This window comes from Cucurbita pepo, chromosome 12 (genome assembly GCF_057944985.1).
Source record: "Cucurbita pepo subsp. pepo isolate OVF chromosome 12, ASM5794498v1, whole genome shotgun sequence".
NCBI lineage: Eukaryota > Viridiplantae > Streptophyta > Magnoliopsida > Cucurbitales > Cucurbitaceae > Cucurbita > Cucurbita pepo.
Window position 1 is genome coordinate 14,304,224 of NC_141809.1, and position 20,995 is coordinate 14,325,218.

Below are 20,995 nucleotides of genomic sequence, written 5' to 3' on the forward strand. Positions count from 1 at the left end.
TCATGATCGAGCTAATTCCACACTGAAATTTAAGACCACACTAAAATTTAAGAGCGACCATCATAGATTCAAAGTTCGATGTTTATTCATCTTCTAACCTGCCATTGGTTAGAATGCTAGGGTGGGTTGAAATTTAAGAAGGACAATCATAGATTTCAAATTCGATATAAGAGTTATTCGTCTTCTAACATGCTCTTGATTGGAATTAATTGTTAGTGGAATTTTGCAACGATGGTCCAAAATCAAGCATCGATGGTACTCTTTTATCTAACGTTATTCTCTATTTATTCACTATTCATCGTATATGGTTCAGTCACGCCTATTGCTACGAAATGATTGAGAACTACGACCGGACAAAATGCATTTTATGATTAAATATTTAAAATAAAAAACTATCACAAAATAATTAGAGCCATCCAATTCAAAATTTCAGTGTGTGGGCCATAAATGATTGGGCCACTGGACATTTCAAAGACCGGCCCACACAAAATCCTGGGAAATGTGGGCCGGGCCGGGCCGGAGCCGAATGATTGATTTGGTGGGTCACGTGTTGTTTACACAGTGGAAGATATTAATTCGAAAAAGCGCAGGTTAGAGTAATGAGAAAATGATTTCTTATCATGCGCAGGGCGTATTTTGCATCTTGCTCACCTAACCAACTCATATCTCTCCGTGTGAAATCGCTCCTTCCACGAACATAAAAACTCTGCAGACTGTTTTTCTTCGGCTTTTCTCTCTCTTTCTCTTTCTCTTTCTCTCTCTCTTGCTGTGGAAATTTAGGGTTTTTTTTTTCTTCCCACTCTTTTACTTCGTGTTCTCATCACTGAAACCTTGTTTTTTCGGACGGGTTTTGCTTTCCAATGTCTGTTAATTACTTGAAGTTCTTTTGTCGGTGCAACAACTTCCAATTCTTCGGGCGATTTCTGCTGATTGGTGGCTTTCTTCTTCCAATTGAGTTGAAATAGTGGGTTACTCTGTTCAATCGAAGCCCTCTGTGGTTGTGCCTATGGCGCCGAGTCGAAGAAAGGGCGCTGGTAAAGCTGCTGTGGCAGCCGCCTCGCTCCGGCAGTGGAAAGTTGGGGATCTTGTGCTGGCTAAAGTGAAAGGATTCCCTGCTTGGCCTGCTACGGTATGGTTTAGTTTGTTGAACTTCGTATGTTTGTTTTGGATGGGATAGTGTTTTCTTTTGTGCTTTAGAAAGGGTTTTGGATTGCATGTTTTTTGGGGCATTTGGCTTTTGGGGTTGACTAGTGGTTTGGCACGGATTTGGAGATAGTTTAGCAAGATTGTGGTGGTTCTGATTGAGAAAAGCTTTTAACTTTATGGATACTTGTTGGGTTCGTATTGCACAATTCGGGAAGTTTTGGAATATCAGTTCGCAGTTTTAGGGGATACGATGGTTTTGTGGGCTATAATTATTTGGACGGGTTGTTAGGTATTATGTAAACTATTTCAGCGTTGATTCTTTTTTGTCAATATTTATGGATCATTTGTTTCTAATCTTTCTGTCCATTTTTACTAGTTTAGGGATAGTAAAGATATTGGATTTTGTGTTTTCATGTGCAAGCTCATTTTGATGACAGGTGAGCGAGCCAGAGAAATGGGGTTATTCAGCCGATTGGAAGAAAGTTCTTGTCTATTTCTTTGGAACCCAGCAGATGTGAGTACTCAATACATTTTCAATGGTTCTCATCTGAATTTCCTTGGAACGTTATTTCGTTATTAGAAATTTTTTTTGAACTTTGATATCATTTGAAATTAATTTTTTTTTTTTTTTTGAGGAAGTTGCTGAATCATTGTGTTTGCTTGTTGGCCGCACTATTTATGGTTTTTCATTCTATTGCTATTCAGACTGGTATAAGTTCTAAATTTGCGATCCTTAGTTATTTGTTCACCATCAAATACTGTAAGTTGGACTTTTACTTTCTTGTGATGTGGAGCGCATCCATATTAACAGATTACTTGTTTTGGACCAATTAGCCAATGTGTCAGATATTGAGGAATATGAGTTGATAGTTGACAAAGATGAGATGAGTTGGAGGTAGAAGTTAGGAGTGCAATGGGTTCTAAAGTAGGAGATTACAATTTGTTGCAAGTTATTATATGGGATGTTAAGTTTCAAGAGTCGGTTGAACTTGTCTTGTTTCTTATTTCCAATGATGGACATGTTATTTTGAGAATGGAGAGATGGAGTGAGTGTTAACTTCTTTCTCTCCTTCATGCGCTCCCAGACCAGTTTAGATAGGTAGCTTGTTGTAGTAGGGTGTTTTAGGGTTCCACCTACACAACTTTCACTTTGAAAGAGATTAAAGGAGGTGCTTAGTTTTAAGACTCCAGTTCATTGGCATTCTCGACACTCTTCTAGGGTGGAGGGCTACATCTAGAGGGGTTTTTGGTAGGGAAGGATAATTTTTTTGTGTCCCACCTTCAATTTGATGACGATATCATTTTTTGTTTGACCAAATAAGGAGTTCTCTGTTAGCATAAACCATATTATTTTGTTCTTGAGTCTATATTTGGGTTGAAAATTAACCAAAGTTAGAATTTTATTTTAGGCATTAACTTTGGTTTTACTAAGTTTAATAGATGGGCGTCGTTGGTGGGGTGTGAAGTAGGCTATTTTCCTCTCCGTACTTAGGTTTTTTTCTTCTGGGCCATAATCCTCAAAGTGTTTTCTTTGGGGTTTGGCTATATGAAGCATTCATATAGTTTTGTGGGAGAAAAGTTATTTTCGAAAGGAGGAAGATCTACTCTTATTCAGTTTTTCTGGAGTAGCCTCCCTTCTTATTTTTTCTTCTTGTTTAGGGTCCTAGTGTCTATCTTGAAGATTTGGGGGAAGTGAGAGATTTCTTAAGGAACAAATTGGAAGAGAGGAAGGGTTATGTACTGATGTGGGAGATGGTAGCCAAGCTATTAGGCCTTGGTGGATTAGGCATTGGTAATTTAAGATCGCAAAATGAGACCTTATTAGCAAAATATCGGGCATTTCCCTCACAAGTCTAATTCATCATGGCATAAGCTAATTAGGAGAAATTATGGGCCATCCTCATGAGTGGGCCTTAAACAAGTTTTTGTAAGGCACATCTAGAATTCCTTGGATGGAGATATCTGTTGTGTTCACCTTCTCACCATTTATTCATTGCTTGGTGAGTGATGGGAGGGTACTTGTTTTTTGGTTTGGGGATTGACCCCTTTTAGATTCCTTAGTTATATCACCTCTCTCTTTTGAGATTTTTTTCGCTTGCTTCAATTTTTGAAGGTGTTTGTGTGTTCTCTCTTGGCTTATATTGTCCTTTGTCCAATACGGTAATGCCGGATATTGTTGCTCTTATATCCTTTTTTGGTTTTTTTTTTTATTTTTTTTTTTTACCGAGGGAGGGGGATCATCGTCTTTGAGTCCTAGTCCTTTTGAAACGTTTTCTTGTTACTCTTTCGTTTGTTGCCTAGTGAACTCCTCTCCATCCAACTCCAATTTTCTTTGGTTTGGTGGGTTAAATTCTTTTCTTAATAAGTGGCGATTTCATTGATGATTGAAATTTACAAAAGAGATATAATATCCCTTTGGTTGAAAGGTCAGACGTGGAAGAGTTAATTTAATACCTTAGATTGTACTTGAGGAACTTTTATGGTTTGATAGGGCGTTCGTGTTGTATCCTTTGTTACCATGCAATTGTGGATCATCTTTTGGTAACTTGTACTTACCGTATGCGATTTTGGAGTTACTTCACTAAGGCATTAGATGTTCACTTAGCTGATAGTTCAACTTAGAGGGTTTGCGCGATTTTGCGGGGCCTTTGAAGTGCGAGGAACAATAGAATATTTTGCGAAGATGAGGATATAAATGGGTGGCAGGCCCATCCTTATCCGCCCCCATTGGACATCTCTACAACCTCCATAGAAATGGAGGAAATGCCTCATGATTTGGATTGCAGTATTAACTCTTCGATGCATAATTATCCATGTAAAATATTTGACCTTTTTTAGGAGTTTGGCCTTCCTCAACGAGGAAATAAAATGAATTGAGGAGCCAATTTGACCATAAATTAATTGATTAATGCATGTATTTTTGACCAAGATGTACAAGTTATGAATCCCCCAACCCTCATTGTTGTTGGAGGGCCATGCCAAATATGAGGGGGGAAAAAAGACTTGTAGGACCTGCGAACTAAGGGGGACATGGCCAAGACTACTTAGTAATCCTTCAAGAAAGGAAGTTGGTATAGTTGAGGGATGAAAGAGCAATCAACAATCCTCTAACTTGGGTGGAAATCTTTGCTCATGTTATGCGAAGTTTTTAGATCTTTAGAGGCTTGGGGAGGGATTTGAGCGAGGTGTGGTCCTTGCTAGTGCTAGGTTCCATGTTTCTCTTTGGCTTTGGTTATGAAGTATTTTTATGAATATTTGTTAGGTTTTATTTTGTTTAACTGGGTCCCTTCCATTAGTGGTGCTCCCTTTTGTGAGCTGGGTTTTCTGGAGGACCGTGTGTTCTTTCATTTTCTCACCCCGATAGGTTGGTTATTTATTTTTTATTTTACAAAACTTTTACTATCTCCATTCTCGAGTGATGGTTTAGATTGGTCACCAATATATGGTCGTCATTATTTGTGGTTAGAACTTAGCAAGAAGACTTCAAGAGACCATAAGCTTATTTATGGTGTGGGAAATGTAAAACCACTAGAAATGTAAAACCACTAGCCCAATTACTTCTACACCAAATTCTCTAGAATATGTTTAGACCTAATTAAAGATGATACTCTTACATGTTTCTTTATATTTTAGAATGGTAAACTCAGTACCTATGTTAAAACTTTTTTTAGAAATCTAGAGTTTACCACAATTATGGATTTTGGACCTGCAAGTCTTCGTACTGGTTACCGGTCAACTTTTGTTTGTAATATTTGAAATGTTGATTCCTTACTAATGAGTTAGTGGAAGGTGGAGAGTGAAGAAGAGGAAGGTGCGACCTTGGAAGATTTCTTTCGTTTTCACCTTCAACAATGTTGACCCCTGCATTTAGGGTTGTTATTATTATTATTATTAAGTAATCTAAACGATATCTTTCACCTTCAGCCACCAATCATTTTGTGAGATCCCACATTGGTTGGGGAGGAGAACAAAACAGCCTTTATAAGGGTGTGGAAACCTCACCCTAACAGACGCATTTTAAAGTCTTGAGGGGAAGCCCAAAAGGGAAAGTCCAAAGAGGACAATATCTGGTAGTGGTGGGCTTGGGCTTGGGCTGTTACAAATAGTATCAGAGCCAGACATTGGACGATGTGCCAGCGAGGAGGCTGTTCCCCGAAGGGGGGTAGACATGAGGCGGTGTGCCAGTAAGGACGCTGGGCCTTGAAGGGGGGTGGATTTGGTGGGGGTCCCACCTCAATTGGAGAAAGGAACAAGTGCCAGTGAGGACGCTGGGTTCTGAAGGAGGGTGGATTGTAAGATCTCACATTGCTTGGGGAGGAGAACGAAATATCCTTTATAAGGGTGTGGAAACTTCTCCCTAGCAGACACGTTTTAAAGCCTTGAGGGGAAGTTCGAAGGAGAAAGTCCAAAGAGGACAATATCTGCTCGTGGTGGGCTTGGGCCGTTACACATTTTCTCCTTTGGTCTTCTTCAGGATTGATCTACACCAACTCATTATGGATACAATGAAACGCAGTTCCCTTTCAACCTCGCCATTTTTCTTTTTTTGCTTTGGTCTAATCGTGGTTAGCTCTCTCTCATCAATCTCTTTTTCTTCTTTGCCTTTGATAAGCTCTCTCTTTGTCTGTCTCTCTCTATCTCTCCCTCATTGATTCTTATCTCTCTCTCTCCCCATCTCACTCTTAGTTTTGGCATATTAGCCTCTCTCTATCTATCCAACTCTTACAATTTTTAAGTACCGTTTACAAATGGGGCAATTAAACCTCATTTCTTTCCATGAAGTTTTCTTATTGTGTATATAGTCACGTTCCTTTATTTTTATGTACTTTTAATACATAGTGCACCTTGCAAAAAAAAGAAAAAAAAGAAAAAGAAAGCCCATACTTATTTTTGCGCATTGCGCTTTAGTGAGCGTCAAGCTCTAAAAAACATTGTTGGCTTCCTAACAGATTTAAAGAAGGGCTAATAAACACTTATGATAGACTGCTGGATAGGAATATCCTCTTATTTAATTGGAAGACGTTGTCTACATTATTAGGCCTGGGAGGTGTAGGGTTGGGAAACTTCAGGCGGAGTGGATGCCTATACCTAAAAGGACGTGGTTGTATTCCCTGGAACCACAGGTTATTTAGCACAAGAACATTAACAGTAACATTTAAACTGGGGTAATGAAACTGTATTTTATTCTATAAAGATTTATGGCTCGAGAACTGACTACCCTTTGATTCCCAAGATCTCATTTAACTGGGCTTATGGCAGCAATGTTATTCTCTTTTTCGGAATTGCAGTATCAATATTTCTTGGATTTTCTTCTTTCTGCACTTTTGCTTGGTTGCACTTATTGAGTCCGAAGGAAAAATGATTTGGACATGGCAAACCTGAAAATTTATGTTACTCATCAATATCTCTTGCAGAGCTTTTTGCAACCCTACGGATGTTGAGGCATTTACTGAAGAGAAGAAGCAATCTCTTTTGGTTAAACGTCAAGGAAAGGGAGCTGATTTTGTTCGTGCTGTACAGGAGATCATTGATTGTCATGAGAAGTTAAAAAAGTGTGATAATAATGATGAGATTATCTCATCTGATGATGTAGCTCGAGTAAATGGGGGTAGTGTTGTGGATTCATCTGCTAACGTTGGATCAAAAGATGAAACAGAACCTCCTTTAGCAACTAATAACAATGTGCAGTCAAATAATTCACTTTCTTCTAGAGACACGAGTGAACCAGTTTTACCTATAAAAATTGTTTTGGCTAGCGAACAAGGTAATTCTTTGCTTGATAAAGAGGCCCTGCAGGATGAATCTACTGATGCTGCTGCTTCCGAGCAACCCTTTCCTGCTAGTACCTCCTCAAGAAAAAGGTCTGGTGGATCAAGATTAAAAAGCGCTGTCACAAAGAGGAATGCATCTGTTCAGAGATCTAGAAGCTCCTCTAGAGTGGGGTCGCGCAGGTTACAACGCTCGTCAATTCCATTTAACAGTGGGGACAAAGTGACCAATAACATCCCTGAGGAGTTATTGAGACAGAATAAGCGAAACCGAAAGTCACCTGATGGATCTGACTGCGATGATGCATCTTCAGAAGCTTTGATTTCAAATGTTAGCATTGAAGATAATGCTTCTGAAATTGTTACAGCTGACTCTGATACCTATAGCCTGAACGAATGTAGCACTATTGATTCTGGGTGTAAATTGGAGCACTCTGAGACTGCTGTAGAGTGTTTGGAGAGAGAGGTTGAGTTTGGCAAAGGACTTGATCTCCACATAAAGGCTGTTGTCATCAAGAAGAAAAGGAAGCCAATGAGAAAACGAGTGATCAACGATGCATCCAAAGATAATGGAGGTGCTCAAGACAAGGAGGAGATAATGGAGGCTGTGGTGGATGACTCTAACCAATGTTTACAAAATGATTGTGAAAATAGGACAGAAAGATGTTCCAAAGAAGATGGGGACGAACATCTTCCATTAGTGAAACGAGCTAGAGTTCGGATGAGCAAATTATCATCTTCCGAAGAATGTAAAAGACATTCAGATACAGAAGAACAGAACCAAAAGGAAGCAGTAGCTATCAATCTTACTGGAAAAGTTGAGATTGATTCAAATTCTGCTGATGGTAGTATTGATAGAGGCTTGGATACAGCAAATGGTGTTCCTAATCACACATCACCTTCTAAGGTCTGCACTCAATTTTCTTCAAATTGGTCTCAGCTTTGTAATTTAAAGAAAGACCAATCGTTTTGTTGCTCAGTTGATGGGGAGTCTGTTTTACCACCATCAAAACGCCTTCATCGTGCTTTGGAGGCCATGTCAGCTAATGCGGCTGAAGAAGGTCAGGCTGCTGCTGAAACCACTATATCAATGCGAACTTCTATGAACGGGTTGCTCATAACTTCTACATGTAGTTCCTCTCATTTCCCGAAGGAAATCAAAGAAGGCAATTGCTTAGGGCCGCAGAGTAGAACTTCTCATGATGACCCCTCCAAAATGGAAGATGAACGATTCTCCATTAGTGTGAATCACACAATCACCGAGGAAAATGGAAAACCACCTTTAAAAGTAGACTTTGGTCATGAAGCAGATCAAAATTCACAGAGTCAACGACATGATTTCAAGGATTCTCTCATATTGGAAGGTGAGGGAAAGCATATTGATATTGCAGACCATCGAGATCCACAACCAGGCTGTCATTCTGATAGAACAGTAGTTCATGTTAATAGTGTGAAAAAGGAGTCTCCTTCTAGAAAACTGGCCGATGTCAGATCTAACTGTGGCGAAATGGTTCAGTTACTTCCTCTGGAGAACGAAGGAAACACTGTTATTGCATGTCCACATATTGTTTTATCTGAAAATCCTGATGAGCATTTGGAATCTTCGGAGAACATGGTTCGTGGACTTGTTGCTGGTCCCAGTGATATTGCTAGGCTTTCACATCATAATGGATCTGATGACATGAAGTGTGGTGCAGATGACAACACGGTTGCTACGTCCCCGAAGCCTGCACCTGCTGAAAATTGTGAAGAGACCACCATGTAAGCAATTTTATGTTTTGTATCACTTTGTTTTGCAGGAATTTTAATAGAATTAAACTTGAAATTCTCAATATATGCCTCCTTGCAATTCCCATGAATTGGTTCAACTTTTCATATTTCTTCCTCATCACCGACTCTGCTTCAAAGACAATGGCATTTTATGCTTCTCCCATATCCATTCCTGACATTCATTTTCTTCATCATATATCAATCATCTGTTGTTGAATATCTGTATATTGACAGGATTGTCGACATTCATCTGTTGTGTTTATCTAAAAAACTCTTCACGATCCTATAATTAATTCCAGCATGCTTGTTCATTGCAACCTTTTCTTAACCGTTCTTAATGGCTTTCTAGTTAGTCACATGTCAGACATAGAATGCTGATTCTGTTACAAATCTCAGATTCATAATTTTTGGATGCTCGATGTGGAGGAAAGTCAAATAGTAAAACTCGATTTTTTTAGGGATTGTGTTTGGTCAAACAACTTAGTGTTCATTAGTTTTTTTTAAAAAATTATATTGGATAATTTTTCTGCCCTGCCTTTTCTAAATACTTGTTTTATTCTTCTGTCCTAGGCTTGATGTGAAAGAGGTAAACGGTAGAGATTCGGTGAACGATCAACCATCTCCCTTTGCTGGTGATCACGTTGTCCAAAAGGATGTATCCGAAGTACAGTCCAGTCTGTCTGTTTCATGCACGGACAATTCTCTTACAATGGATTTAGTTGATCCTATCTCTATTTCAGATAGGCATGGTTTTCTAAACAAAAGTATCTGTTTTAGTCCCAAGAAAAGTGTGGGTGTTCTGGAGGAAGTTAAATTTGAATCTGCAGTGACTCTAAAGTTAAAACCTATGGGCAAGGATGTGGAAGCGCATGCTGCTCTTTCATCCTTCGAAGCCATGCTTGGGAACTTGACCAGGACAAAAGATAGCATTGGTCGAGCGACACGTGTAGCTATTGAATGTGCAAAGCTTGGTGTCGGCTCTAAGGTAATATAATTTCTTTTCTGGATTCTTGTTGCTTCACTTTCTAGTTGTTTTCCTTTCCAGTGTTAACTACATTCATTTCGTATCTCCTGGATTTTAAGGGACACTGACACAACTGGAATTGTTTTCCAGATATGTTTCAATTGAACTTTTGTTTGAAACAACTGGAAAAATTTTCTGAAAACAATGGCCAAACAAGTTTTGATTGATTATTCAAGGACCAATATTGTAGACACATTGATGTTTCCAAGTACAATTAATTATATGGTATGAAGAATTGAAAATATATTTTTATATCCTCAATTGTACTATTCTTGACAAGCCGATTCAAATCGTTCCAACCAAGATCGTTGTTTGCTATTGAAATTTTATGAAAAAAGACTGCATCTTTTGCTCTTTCGTCCGTGGGTAGGTTGAACTATGTTCGGAAACGTCAGATGCTGCACTATTGGGCATTTTTGAATCATGTCTTTTCTCAACTTTTAGCTATTATCTGTGACTTCTTTTTCATTAGTTTGAATCAAAATTCTCTCTAGGTGGTTGAAGTTCTCACTCGGACTTTGGACACGGAATCAAGCTTGCATAAAAAGTTGGACTTGTTCTTTCTTATTGATTCAATCACGCAGAGCTCTCAGAATCTAAAAGGCAAGTCATTTGACCTTAATTCTCTACTGGGTGTGTTATAATGTTATGATTTAATGAAGATTTTTTTTCTTCTTAACTTTATATGAAAGATATTTCTTAATGCTCTAGGCAATGTTGCTGATATTTACCCACCAGCCATCCAGTTGGTTCTCTCACGGCTCCTGGCTGCTGTTGCTCCTCCTGGAAGCAATGCGCAGGAGAATCGTAAACAGTGCATTAAGGTCTTGATAATTCTAAGTACTTGGAATGATATTCGTTCGATCTCTTCTTTTGATATCCATGTTTTGGTTTACTCACCCTTCATTGTCTGCTACAGGTTTTAAGGCTATGGTCACAGAGAGGGGTCCTTCCAGAATCAACAATTCGTCATCATATGCGAGAACTGGAGTCACTAAGTGGCAAATCATCCGTTGGTGCCTACTCTCGGCGTTCATCGAGAACAGAAAGGTCATTAGATGATCCTCTCAGGGAAATGGAGGGCATGCTTGTTGATGAATATGGAAGGTTTGATCATATTGTCAACTTTTCCCAAAAAGTCTTTTATTAAATAACCTTTAACTGCTAGAACGTATCCATTTATTATTTTTACACTATCGCAGCAATTCGAGTTTTCAAATTCCTGGTTTCTGCATGCCCCAAATGCTTAAGGACGAAGACGGGGGAAGTGATTCTGATGATGGAAGTTTTGAGGCTGTTACTCCCGAGCATACATCTCAAGCTTGTGATGAACCTGAGACTGTTCGTGTTATGGAGAAACATAGGCATATCCTGGAAGATGTTGATGGTGAGCTCGAAATGGAAGATGTTGCTCCCCCTTGTGAAGTTGAAATGAGTTCCTCTAACTCCATAGTTGTAAATGCCATCGAGGCTGTGCATAATAAGTTCGCGCAGCATTTTCCTCCACGTATGCCTCCTCCACTCCCTCAAGATGTGCCACCATCATGCCCACCTCTTCCATCGTCCCCTCCTCCCCAGCCTCCGCCTTTGCCTCCCTCATTCTCCAGGAGTGATTCATGTGCCAGTGATTTCGAGTTGGAGCGCTCCTATATGGACACAAATGTTAGCACCTGTTCTTTTGCTTAATTTATTGTTCTTTTCATTCTACATATAATTTTCTAATTCTTTCCCCTAATGGTTATGATATAATGCAGAATGTTCAAGATAATTCGATGCAACTGGTGGGACAATCATCAAATACATCTGGGACTACTCAAAGAACAAGTGATGCAGTACATTACCCCACTTCATCAAACGCATCGGGGACTAGTCAAAGAACAACTGATGCAGTACATTACCCTGCTTCATCTAATGCATCTGGGATTACTCAAAGAACAAGTGATGCAGTACAATACCCTGCTTCAGAACGCAGAGATCTTCAGATGCAGATGCCTGAATCTACTTCTCGTTCTTTCAGCAACATCCCGGCTAGAGTATTGAATAATAGCCAGCATGATGATTCTACTGCATTGCACAACAGTAGTTACCCCTTAAGACCACCCCATCCGCCACCACAAGATCAGTTTACCTATGTCCACGGAGATCACCGCATGAAGCCTCGATGGGAGGACCCTCCTGCTTCTTATTCAAGTAGGTTCTGCTATGCAGAAGATACCGATGGCGAGTACTTCTACAATGACCAGGAAAGAATGAGACATTACTCCTACGAACCACATGAGAACTGGAGGGTTCCACGACCGTTCTACGGTAAAATTTGTAGCATATATGACAGATCAATATGAGAAATATTTGGATTTTGTTTTCATGGTATCCATTTACCTCTTTTAATAGATACCCTGTCTCTTTCTTTGACATAGGTTCTCGCTATCATGATAGAGGTAGAACATCCTATGGTCCTGTTTCTTGCGGTGGAACTCCATGTGAACCAACAAGATTACATAGCCAGAGGTGGAGATTTCCCTCTCGAGATATAAACAGTAGAAGCTCAATGCCTTATAGACAACCTTATGATGGCCCCGTGCGTGTTTCAAATAGAGGTGACCGACTTATTTTATAGCCGTTCTTTTCATCCATATATAAATCTTAGAATATAGTTATGATTCCATTTGACATCAATTATGTCACTTCTAGTGTAAAAAAAACATTAAGCCACCACCGCAAACCCCAGTAAGATTCCGGCAAACCCGGTTAGATTCAGACATGATACACTTTTTAGTTATTGGGAGAACCCAAGTACTTTCTATCGGATCCCGGAAACAGCTCTCAAAGAAATTAAACTCTGTCATATAGAGATTTTTTTTTTCTTTCAACCATCTTTTCGATTGTTAGTACAATATATAAGGACCGCTACTACAAATAGTACTACACCCTTGATCGTGAAATATCGATTGCTTGTTGAACCCTGTGAATTGCGTGAAAGTAGGATACTTCAAATTCGGGAGTCTAAGAGTTTTATAAAATGAATGTACTCTTTTATCAGTGTTCACTGCTTGGATTGGACAGTTTGTTCATTTATTCTCTGTATTTCAGGTCCTAGCTTTTGGCGACCAAGATGAAGAAACACGGTCTAATTACTAGAAATGGTAACAAATCGTTATAAAGTTCACAAGTATCGTCGTCCTCATCATTCATCATTGTTATTATTAATATTAAAGTTTTGCGCTAACTGCATAAACCGTTGGGGGTTGCAGGTAGAAACGATTTTTTAGCTTACTCCACGAGATGTTGGCACGGTTCTTAGAAGGTGCAAACAACGACGGAATCCACGTGTGCCGATGATGTACATAGGTAATATATCATCCTCTCCTCTCATGCAGATGCTGGGCAGGTAGGCTGGAACCGCTGTAGAGATGGTTGAGAACTGTAATTACGTAGGCTGTTTATGCAGTTTTTTTCCAATTCTCTTTTAATTTAGAACCTCTGAATCCCCAATTTTTTTAGCATAATCTATCACTTGGAAACCCCTTCACTGGGTAGTTTATCAATATACAAGCTCAGTTGTTTAAAACAATTCTTACCTCCTTACCTCCTCATGCCTTAGTAGCTATCATCCATTAAAAACGAACTCGTATCGATGGTTCTCTACGACAACCCGGTCTTCTCCTCTTATCCTTACCCATTTGATTGTTTTTTTCATGCCTCACAGCATAATGTAAGGTATTATTATGTTAGCAGCTACTTCTTGTTCAACATTAATGTTTGCAACTTTTGTACATTCATTTATATATAGATCTTCCTCTCTTGAATGGGTTGTTAAGGGAGGCTGTCTGTCTCAGCATTGTTTGTTATAAAAGCATTTGAGAAGGGAAGAAAAAGTAGGGTAAGATGTGTCGAATGTTGAATGAAAGAAGAACGTATGATCGTAGCAATATTCTAGTTTTAGATTTTGAGTATTGTGTTTAGTAAGATTTTGATCCCGTGATCCTGAACCGATCTTACTTGGGATCGCACATTCCTAGTTTGTCTATGAAGAGCATACCTAATTATATTAGTGTCTATAATTGATTTATTTAGTATTATCGATTGGGCCTCATTTGTAAGTGCTACAAGATCTTGTTCATTGGAATCCGTGGTTATGGAATCGAATCTATTAGTATGGAATATTTTTTTTTCCGAGTGAAATCTCGTAGTATATGATAGATCGAAAAAGTGCTCTCGCTGATGTGGAATAAGAAGAGAAGCCTACTCGCCCAATACTTCTCCCTTGATCTGAAACGAATGACGTAAAGGGGGTTGAAGTGAGCAACAAGGGGGTTGAGGTGAGCGACGGGAAGAGAGAAACGAAAAAAATTGTCGCACTATCGAACTTAAAACGTTGAGTTAAAAACAAATTGCTATCAAATTTGAAAGTGCATGAAAGAATAAATTAGAAAAAGATTACCATAATTTTCATTTTTATTTCATCTCAAAGTCAATAGTGAATGTTTGAATGTTCATTCCTTACCATAAAAATAAATTTTGGGTTTTAGCTTACATTGTATCAAACGTGATTCAGCTCCCCATTAAGCAATAAGCAATTAGGTCACAAACCAGTTGGGAATCCATTGGGACCCATTAACGGATCGATTCGAAACGAAATCCTTATTGAGCGATCGAAGTCCTTTCCTTGATCTTTTCTCTTCTTCCTTTTCAAATTCATTGATCGCGATCGCCGAAGAGGAGCAAAAAGATGGGGGCATCTCACTCAGTGGCAGAGAAATCCATCCATGAATTCACAGTCAAGGTTTTAATCTCCTTTCCCCAGCCCCCCACTACTCCATATCTCTCTTTTTTGCCTCTTTCTGTCTCGATCTGTGCTTCGTCTCTTTCCTCAGAGGGACCTCCATTCTTTTAGAGCATCTTTTTTCTTAATGAGATCGTGCTGGTGGAGCGCAGGATTTCAAAGGCAAGGACGTAAACCTCAATGACTATAAGGGGAAGATCCTTCTTGTGGTTAACGTTGCGTCTAAATGGTTTGTTTGTCGCCTTCTTGTGTGGATTGTTTCTCTGTGGGTCTCCCATGTTTGGCTTAATTACTGAGTATTGTACTTCCTGTGTCTGTTTTCGCATCTGAACAGTGGGTTTACAGATTTGAATTACAAGCAGTTGACTGAACTGTACAACCGATACAAGGATGAAGGTTTCGTTTCCCCCTTTTTGAGTTATTCATTTATTATTTAATCAACTGTGAGCCCGTTTATCATCAACAGTTCATAGCTTTTCCTGCTGCTTGATAAACTGAATTCAATTAAATTGCATATATAATTAGTGTCCATAATTGATTTCTTCTGCATAGTACTGGGCCTCATTCTTACATTGGAACCTATGGTTATGGAACTGAATTCATTAGTATGGAACATTTTCTTTTTCAAGTGAAATCCCCTAGTATATGAAAGAGTGAAAAAGTGCTTTCGTTGTTAGTGGAATAAAAAGCGTTCGTATTTTAATGCATTAGAAAAAGAAGAAAAATATCAAAGTATGATGAGCAAGGATTTTGTGAACCACACTAACCATTTAAAAGAAATCAAAGAGAGAAGTTACAAATCTTAAAACAAGGAATCTACCGGGGCCCTATAGTTGTAGTGCGTGTCTGAGCCCTGTCCTGAGAAAAGACAGGCCTTATTCCACAGACACTCCTCTCGCAAGAAACAACAACTTCATGTGCAGTTAAGCTTTCTCACGAATGGTCTGCTCATTGAAAGGAACTGTGAAAGAATAATTTTGCTAGATGGGAGAGAAGGAAACGAGGAAGATAAATTTTTCATTTTTGGAGACAAAAGCTTTCTACAAAGTCCATTCCCTGTTTTTCTCTGTAGTTTTTCAAAAAGGTGTTCTGTGTGGGTTGGTATTTGTTTTTCCATTCTGCCCTGTTGCACTGTGGAAGATTCAAAATTAGAACACCTTGAACTACCAAGGGGCTAGAGAATGAGTCGAAGCCATGGACACCTACTTAGAATTTAATATTTTACGAGTTTCTTTGGCTACTAAATATATTAGCTTTAGATGGTTGTCCCATGAGAATAGTCGACGAGCTGCCTTCAAGCTGGCCAGACACTCATGGAGAATATATATATAATATAAACTGCTCTGTAAACACATCTAATTGTAAAAGGAAAGTGGTTTTGACTTCACTCTGTTATTGAATTGTAAGAATAAAAAGAAGATCACAAGTTATATGATATATGTATATATCCCTGGTGTTTTTCATGGCTGATCCTTAATGCCTTTTCTTTGCGAGCTAGGTAATGGTATTGAAGCATTCTTTATCTTCTTTGGTTATTAGTTGTTTCTTTTATTTGGTTCTTACACTAGAGATTTACTGTCCTCAGACTTTGAAATACTGGCATTTCCATGCAATCAGTTTCTGAAGCAAGAGCCCGGAACAAGTGAGGGGGCTCAAGAATTTGCTTGTACAAGGTACAAAGCAGAATATCCAATCTTCCAAAAGGTAATGATGCGTTTCTAATGAACCTTGTTTTTGGCTTTCACTGAAGGTTAAGAATCATATTCTGATTATGTGCCATTAACTCAGTTATATTCAAATATCTGAACTGCGAATTTTTGTCCTTATGTTTTCTATGAAGATTTTGGATACATTATGATAAAAGTTTCACCATTTGCTGAATTTGATGCATTGTTATTTGAGCAGCTTCTTGAAGTTCCTATGATTTAAACTACAACAATAGATAGAACTCATGCGGGGTACGAACGAAAGAATTTTTTGAACTTTTAAACGGCATATTAATTTGCTCCTTAAGTTTGTTAGGAGTAGGATCACGTTTGCCAAACAATTTTCTGTTATCAAATTTGTTCTCTTTTTCTTCTAGTTTGTTCTAAAACTCGAGCTTTAAAATGTTGAAATCGACGGAAATGTTGAGGTCCCAATTTTATGAAAATGTCGATGAAAATATCAATAAAATGTTGATATCGATGAAAAATTCTACGAAACAAAAAAAATTTAAATTAATCAATTAACATTCTAAAACTTCTTATATAATTTAAAATGCTTACTATTTGTATTACTTTCACATTAGTGACATTTTGTGGCTTCTTAGTTATGTTTCATCAATTTTTTTACAGTTTAATCAAATTTTTTTTTTTTTTTGGGTCACGCAGATACGTGTGAACGGGCCAGACACGGCGCCAGTCTACAAGTTCCTCAAAGCAACTAGCAATGGGTTCTTAGGCACCCGGATAACGTGGAATTTCACCAAGTTCTTGGTAGATAAGGAAGGGGTTGTCATCAACCGCTATGGCCCGTCCACCACTCCATTGTCTATTGAGGTACGTTGTCCTAAGCAGCCCCATGAAACTCATTTCCTTGATAATGAAACTGCTTTGTTGTTGATCGTAGCATTGTTTTTTTTCCAATTACTGTCTCAGAGTGACATCAAAAAAGCATTGGGAGTTGCTTGACTTACCTCTAGACCTCATGCTTAATGTAAGTCCACATGAGTTAAAGTAATTGAAGACACTAATAGAATATAACCAAATGGTAAAGGTGTATTCTCCCTTGGCTGTAATTATTGTATTAGCAGTAATAGTCCGAGGGGTCTGTCTGTGTGCGTGCGCGTGCGCGTGTGCGTGTGCGTGTTTCTTCTTGAATTTCGAGGGAATGTAAGTAGTGGCTATTCTTTGTGTTGTGTAGTATTTTTGGAGGCTGTTATTTGGCTATGTCTATTTGTTTGATTTGTATCAGGAAGTGCATTATGGATGGCTAAGTTATCTTCATAAACGTTGTTTTGCTAGTTTGATTATGCAAAGTTGTTTATGACGAATATGGAAGAGGAGGCGTAGATTGTTTTCGAAGTAATTTATACATTTCCATATGTGAAATAAATGTACGAACAGTTACTTTAATTTAGGTTACCTTTATTCTTCATGTAACACATTATCTACTCATTGTCAGTGCATTGCCTATCTTGAACTGTTACACAAAGAACTCATTTCAACTCACAACGCCAAATAATCTTGCTTCAACATACTAGGGCCTCTATATGAGTTTTATCAACCTCTATTGAAATAGACTTATCGTATAGAAGTTAGACGAGATATGCCTTAAGATGACCATTATAAAACACGAGAACCAAATATCTAAAGCAAGACAGTCAATAGAGGTCATGACTTTCTCACTTGACTTGAAAGCTCTTGAAAGCTTTCGATCCCCTTTATTAGTATAATGAAGACGGAGTGTGATATGACAGATAACTTATCGTACAACTAACCATACGACTAAAGAAAAGAGTGGTAAGGTCATTCACAATATTGTTCACCATAATGTTAGTGGTAAGGTCATTCACAATATTGTTCACCATAATGTTAGGAGATACAAGCTCACAACGTATATTAGCCATGCATGTACAAAATCAATCTAGAAAAGAGACTATTGAAAGCTATAATATAGCCGGCCGAGATAACTAGGGTTAGATCTAGGGTTTATAGTTTAAATCCACATACTTGAAAGCTACGATGCAATTCTACAGAAACAACTACGAACGATTCGAATATGATCCGAAATCCAATAAAATCAAATCAGGATTATTGAAGTTATGGATCCAAATATCAAAAACCTAAATCTCACTCAACCCACGAACGTTCTTAGCTCGATCGATGCAATAAATGGCCGACATGTCGGACCAAGGGATGAATGGGAAGACTACAAAGGCACATTATTAGAAGCATCCATTAGAGATGACAATGGTAAATGAAGAGTCACTCTCAAGTGAGGTTTGTCAAGGAGACAACTTTGTCTGCCTTGTTATCCATTGAACTTCCAACATTCTCACATCCACCATACATTAAGTGTTCATTTTAAAATCTCTTCCAACACCACTAGACAACAATGTTATTTATTTATTTATTTACCTATTTATTTTATTATTCTTATCCTTATTATTATTATTATTTTATGTGGCATTCTTATAATATATATATATATATATATATATATATATATATATATATATATATATATATATATATTGATTTGATGATATATCTTTTAGAAAAGATATTTTAGTAGCACATAAGTTTGGCCCATTTTTCAATAACATATTGTGTGTGAAAAGAGATTTTTAAATGTTATATAATATAATAATATAATAATTTAGAATAAAAATTAATTGATGAAATAAATAATATATTATAATTACTAGAATACACATTATTATTTTTTAATTAAGATAACAACAATCAATTTATTAACTTATTTTAACAAGTTTATGTATTATTTAAAATATTTACTAATTAAAAACTATAATATTACGGTATTTAATAAAAATAGATTTTATTTTAATAGTTTAATTTGTATTAATTAATAATATTAAGTAAAGTTAATCATTTATGAATTAAAGGGAAATTTTTAATAATTTATAATAAAAAAACACATTAACTAAAAAAAAAAATTGGTATAATTTTTCATTAGAAGAATTTTATTATTATTTCTTTTAGTGAAGGATATAGATGAATATAGAAAAAATTAAATACTAACTAAAATTAAATAGTTAACAAATTATATAGTAAAGTTAAAATCATCTTTAAGCATCAGCTAATGTGACTACTAAGCTATTTCTCTCGAACTGAGCCAACCCTAAAAAGAGAATTACAAGCTCGGCGATCGATGAACCAAAAAGTTTCGAGTGTCTTCTTGAATAGTTTATCAGCTCATAAGGCGCAAGATGTACTTTGTGCTGGGGAAGGGGCGGCGGTTCCTTGATGACAACATTCTAGGTGCTTGAGCGATAAAGTTCCATCGACGTAAAAAGTTACGGAAGTAAATTGTGAGAATTAGCCAGTTTTTTTGCTTGAATGAGAGGATTCTGGCCGTCGAAACCATTTTTATCTTATAGTCTTTGAAAGCTATACTTCGAAGTCATTGACTCAGTGGTATCTTAAATAGATACTCAAAATGTTAAATAAGGGACGGGGATAACACGATCCACAAGAATTTAGACACCAAACAAGTGCGAAAGGTACGTCACGAGAGCTACCAAGCCAACCATTCAAATTGATTTTTCTTCATTGTTAACACTAACTTTTATATTTTATGTGGTTTAGACTTCACCCGTTCGTATCAAAATATCAAAAATTTGTGACTCTTACGTGATCAAAAAGTCGATATTTCAATGGATGATGTTGTGACGGATGTCGATATCCAATTTGGGTATCAAATGAGTATATATTTGAGCCCTTATAGCTCAAACTAAGCAACTTAAAGGCATTATTGCATAGAAGAGATAGGGTCTTGGCTTGATCATCTTCCATTGCCAATGGCAGCAGCAAAGAAAGAGCAAAAACAGTCAAAGAGGTGTTCATTGGGCCAACTCTCAAAGCACCTGAAACAACACAAAGGAAGGCTTTATATCATATGGAAATGTGCAATCATTCTTCTTTCTTGGAGTGATTAACCAAATATTTCCAAATCTTTCCATTTCTTCATCTTGTCAAATCGAAAAGCTGTGATCTTTGTCGTCGAGTTTGTGAAACGTGGTTATTGACTAGGATTCGTTCGTGTAAGAATTAAAAATTTATCGTTGATAGTAATGTACTGTGCGGGACGGAGTAGTAAGGGCCCTTCTTACCTGCTACGAGTCATTCGACATTGTATATTTTCGTTTTCGCAGGGTTTCTTTCTTTCTTTCTCTTTTGTACATATATGGAATCGTGGTGAATCTCGATTTTTTTTCTATTCTCGAATGTACTATTAGAATCTCGGTTTTTTTACTCTAAAAAAGATCAAAAAAGTTATCATGATGAAAAGCTTTCGTTGATAAAACATTGTTGGAGAAGTGTTTTGTCGATATCAAAAGTGTTCACATCGAAAAAAGTTGTGCGATTTTCGTTAGCATCGGAAATCCCCTCAAGTTATTAACAATCATAGTTTAGTTCACTCAAATCTTATGTAAGATATGTTGATGTTGCAACCAAATGCGATGAGTAGTCTTGACATGATGAACTTCTAGTATGATTTTATAAGACCCGATGCCTATTTTATGATTTCAAGACTAAGTGGTTTCTAGTTTTATTCGGTAACTTTTAGTCCCGAGAGAGGTCATAATTCATTATCATTATTTGTGTTTGATGCTCTTTACTTGGTTAGGTTATGAACTACTTAGATCAAGTGGCTCTGTCTCGGTTAATTTAACTATGGCACACAAGGTGACTTCTATTCCTATTTGACGACTTTTGGTCTCACTTTTTTAGATTACGACTCACTCGAGTATAACAACTTTTGGTTCGACTTTATGGG

General features: G+C 37.5%; 1 protein-coding gene across 1 annotated transcript; it reads left to right on the top strand.

The window, feature by feature from the left end:
* Positions 1 to 690: 690 nt before the first annotated feature.
* Positions 691 to 17,616, top strand: LOC111807772 (protein HUA2-LIKE 3). The gene is made up of 16 exons (XM_087129439.1): positions 691 to 1,129; positions 1,584 to 1,660; positions 6,561 to 8,675; positions 9,255 to 9,669; positions 10,203 to 10,311; positions 10,420 to 10,532; positions 10,628 to 10,815; positions 10,911 to 11,370; positions 11,463 to 12,015; positions 12,126 to 12,305; positions 14,409 to 14,491; positions 14,644 to 14,720; positions 14,826 to 14,887; positions 16,077 to 16,195; positions 16,864 to 17,031; positions 17,131 to 17,616. Exons 1-16 carry the CDS (start codon positions 1,007 to 1,009, stop codon positions 17,161 to 17,163), a joined length of 4,875 nt encoding a protein of 1,624 aa, XP_086985565.1. The 5' UTR covers positions 691 to 1,006; the 3' UTR covers positions 17,164 to 17,616.
* Positions 17,617 to 20,995: the final 3,379 nt, after the last annotated feature.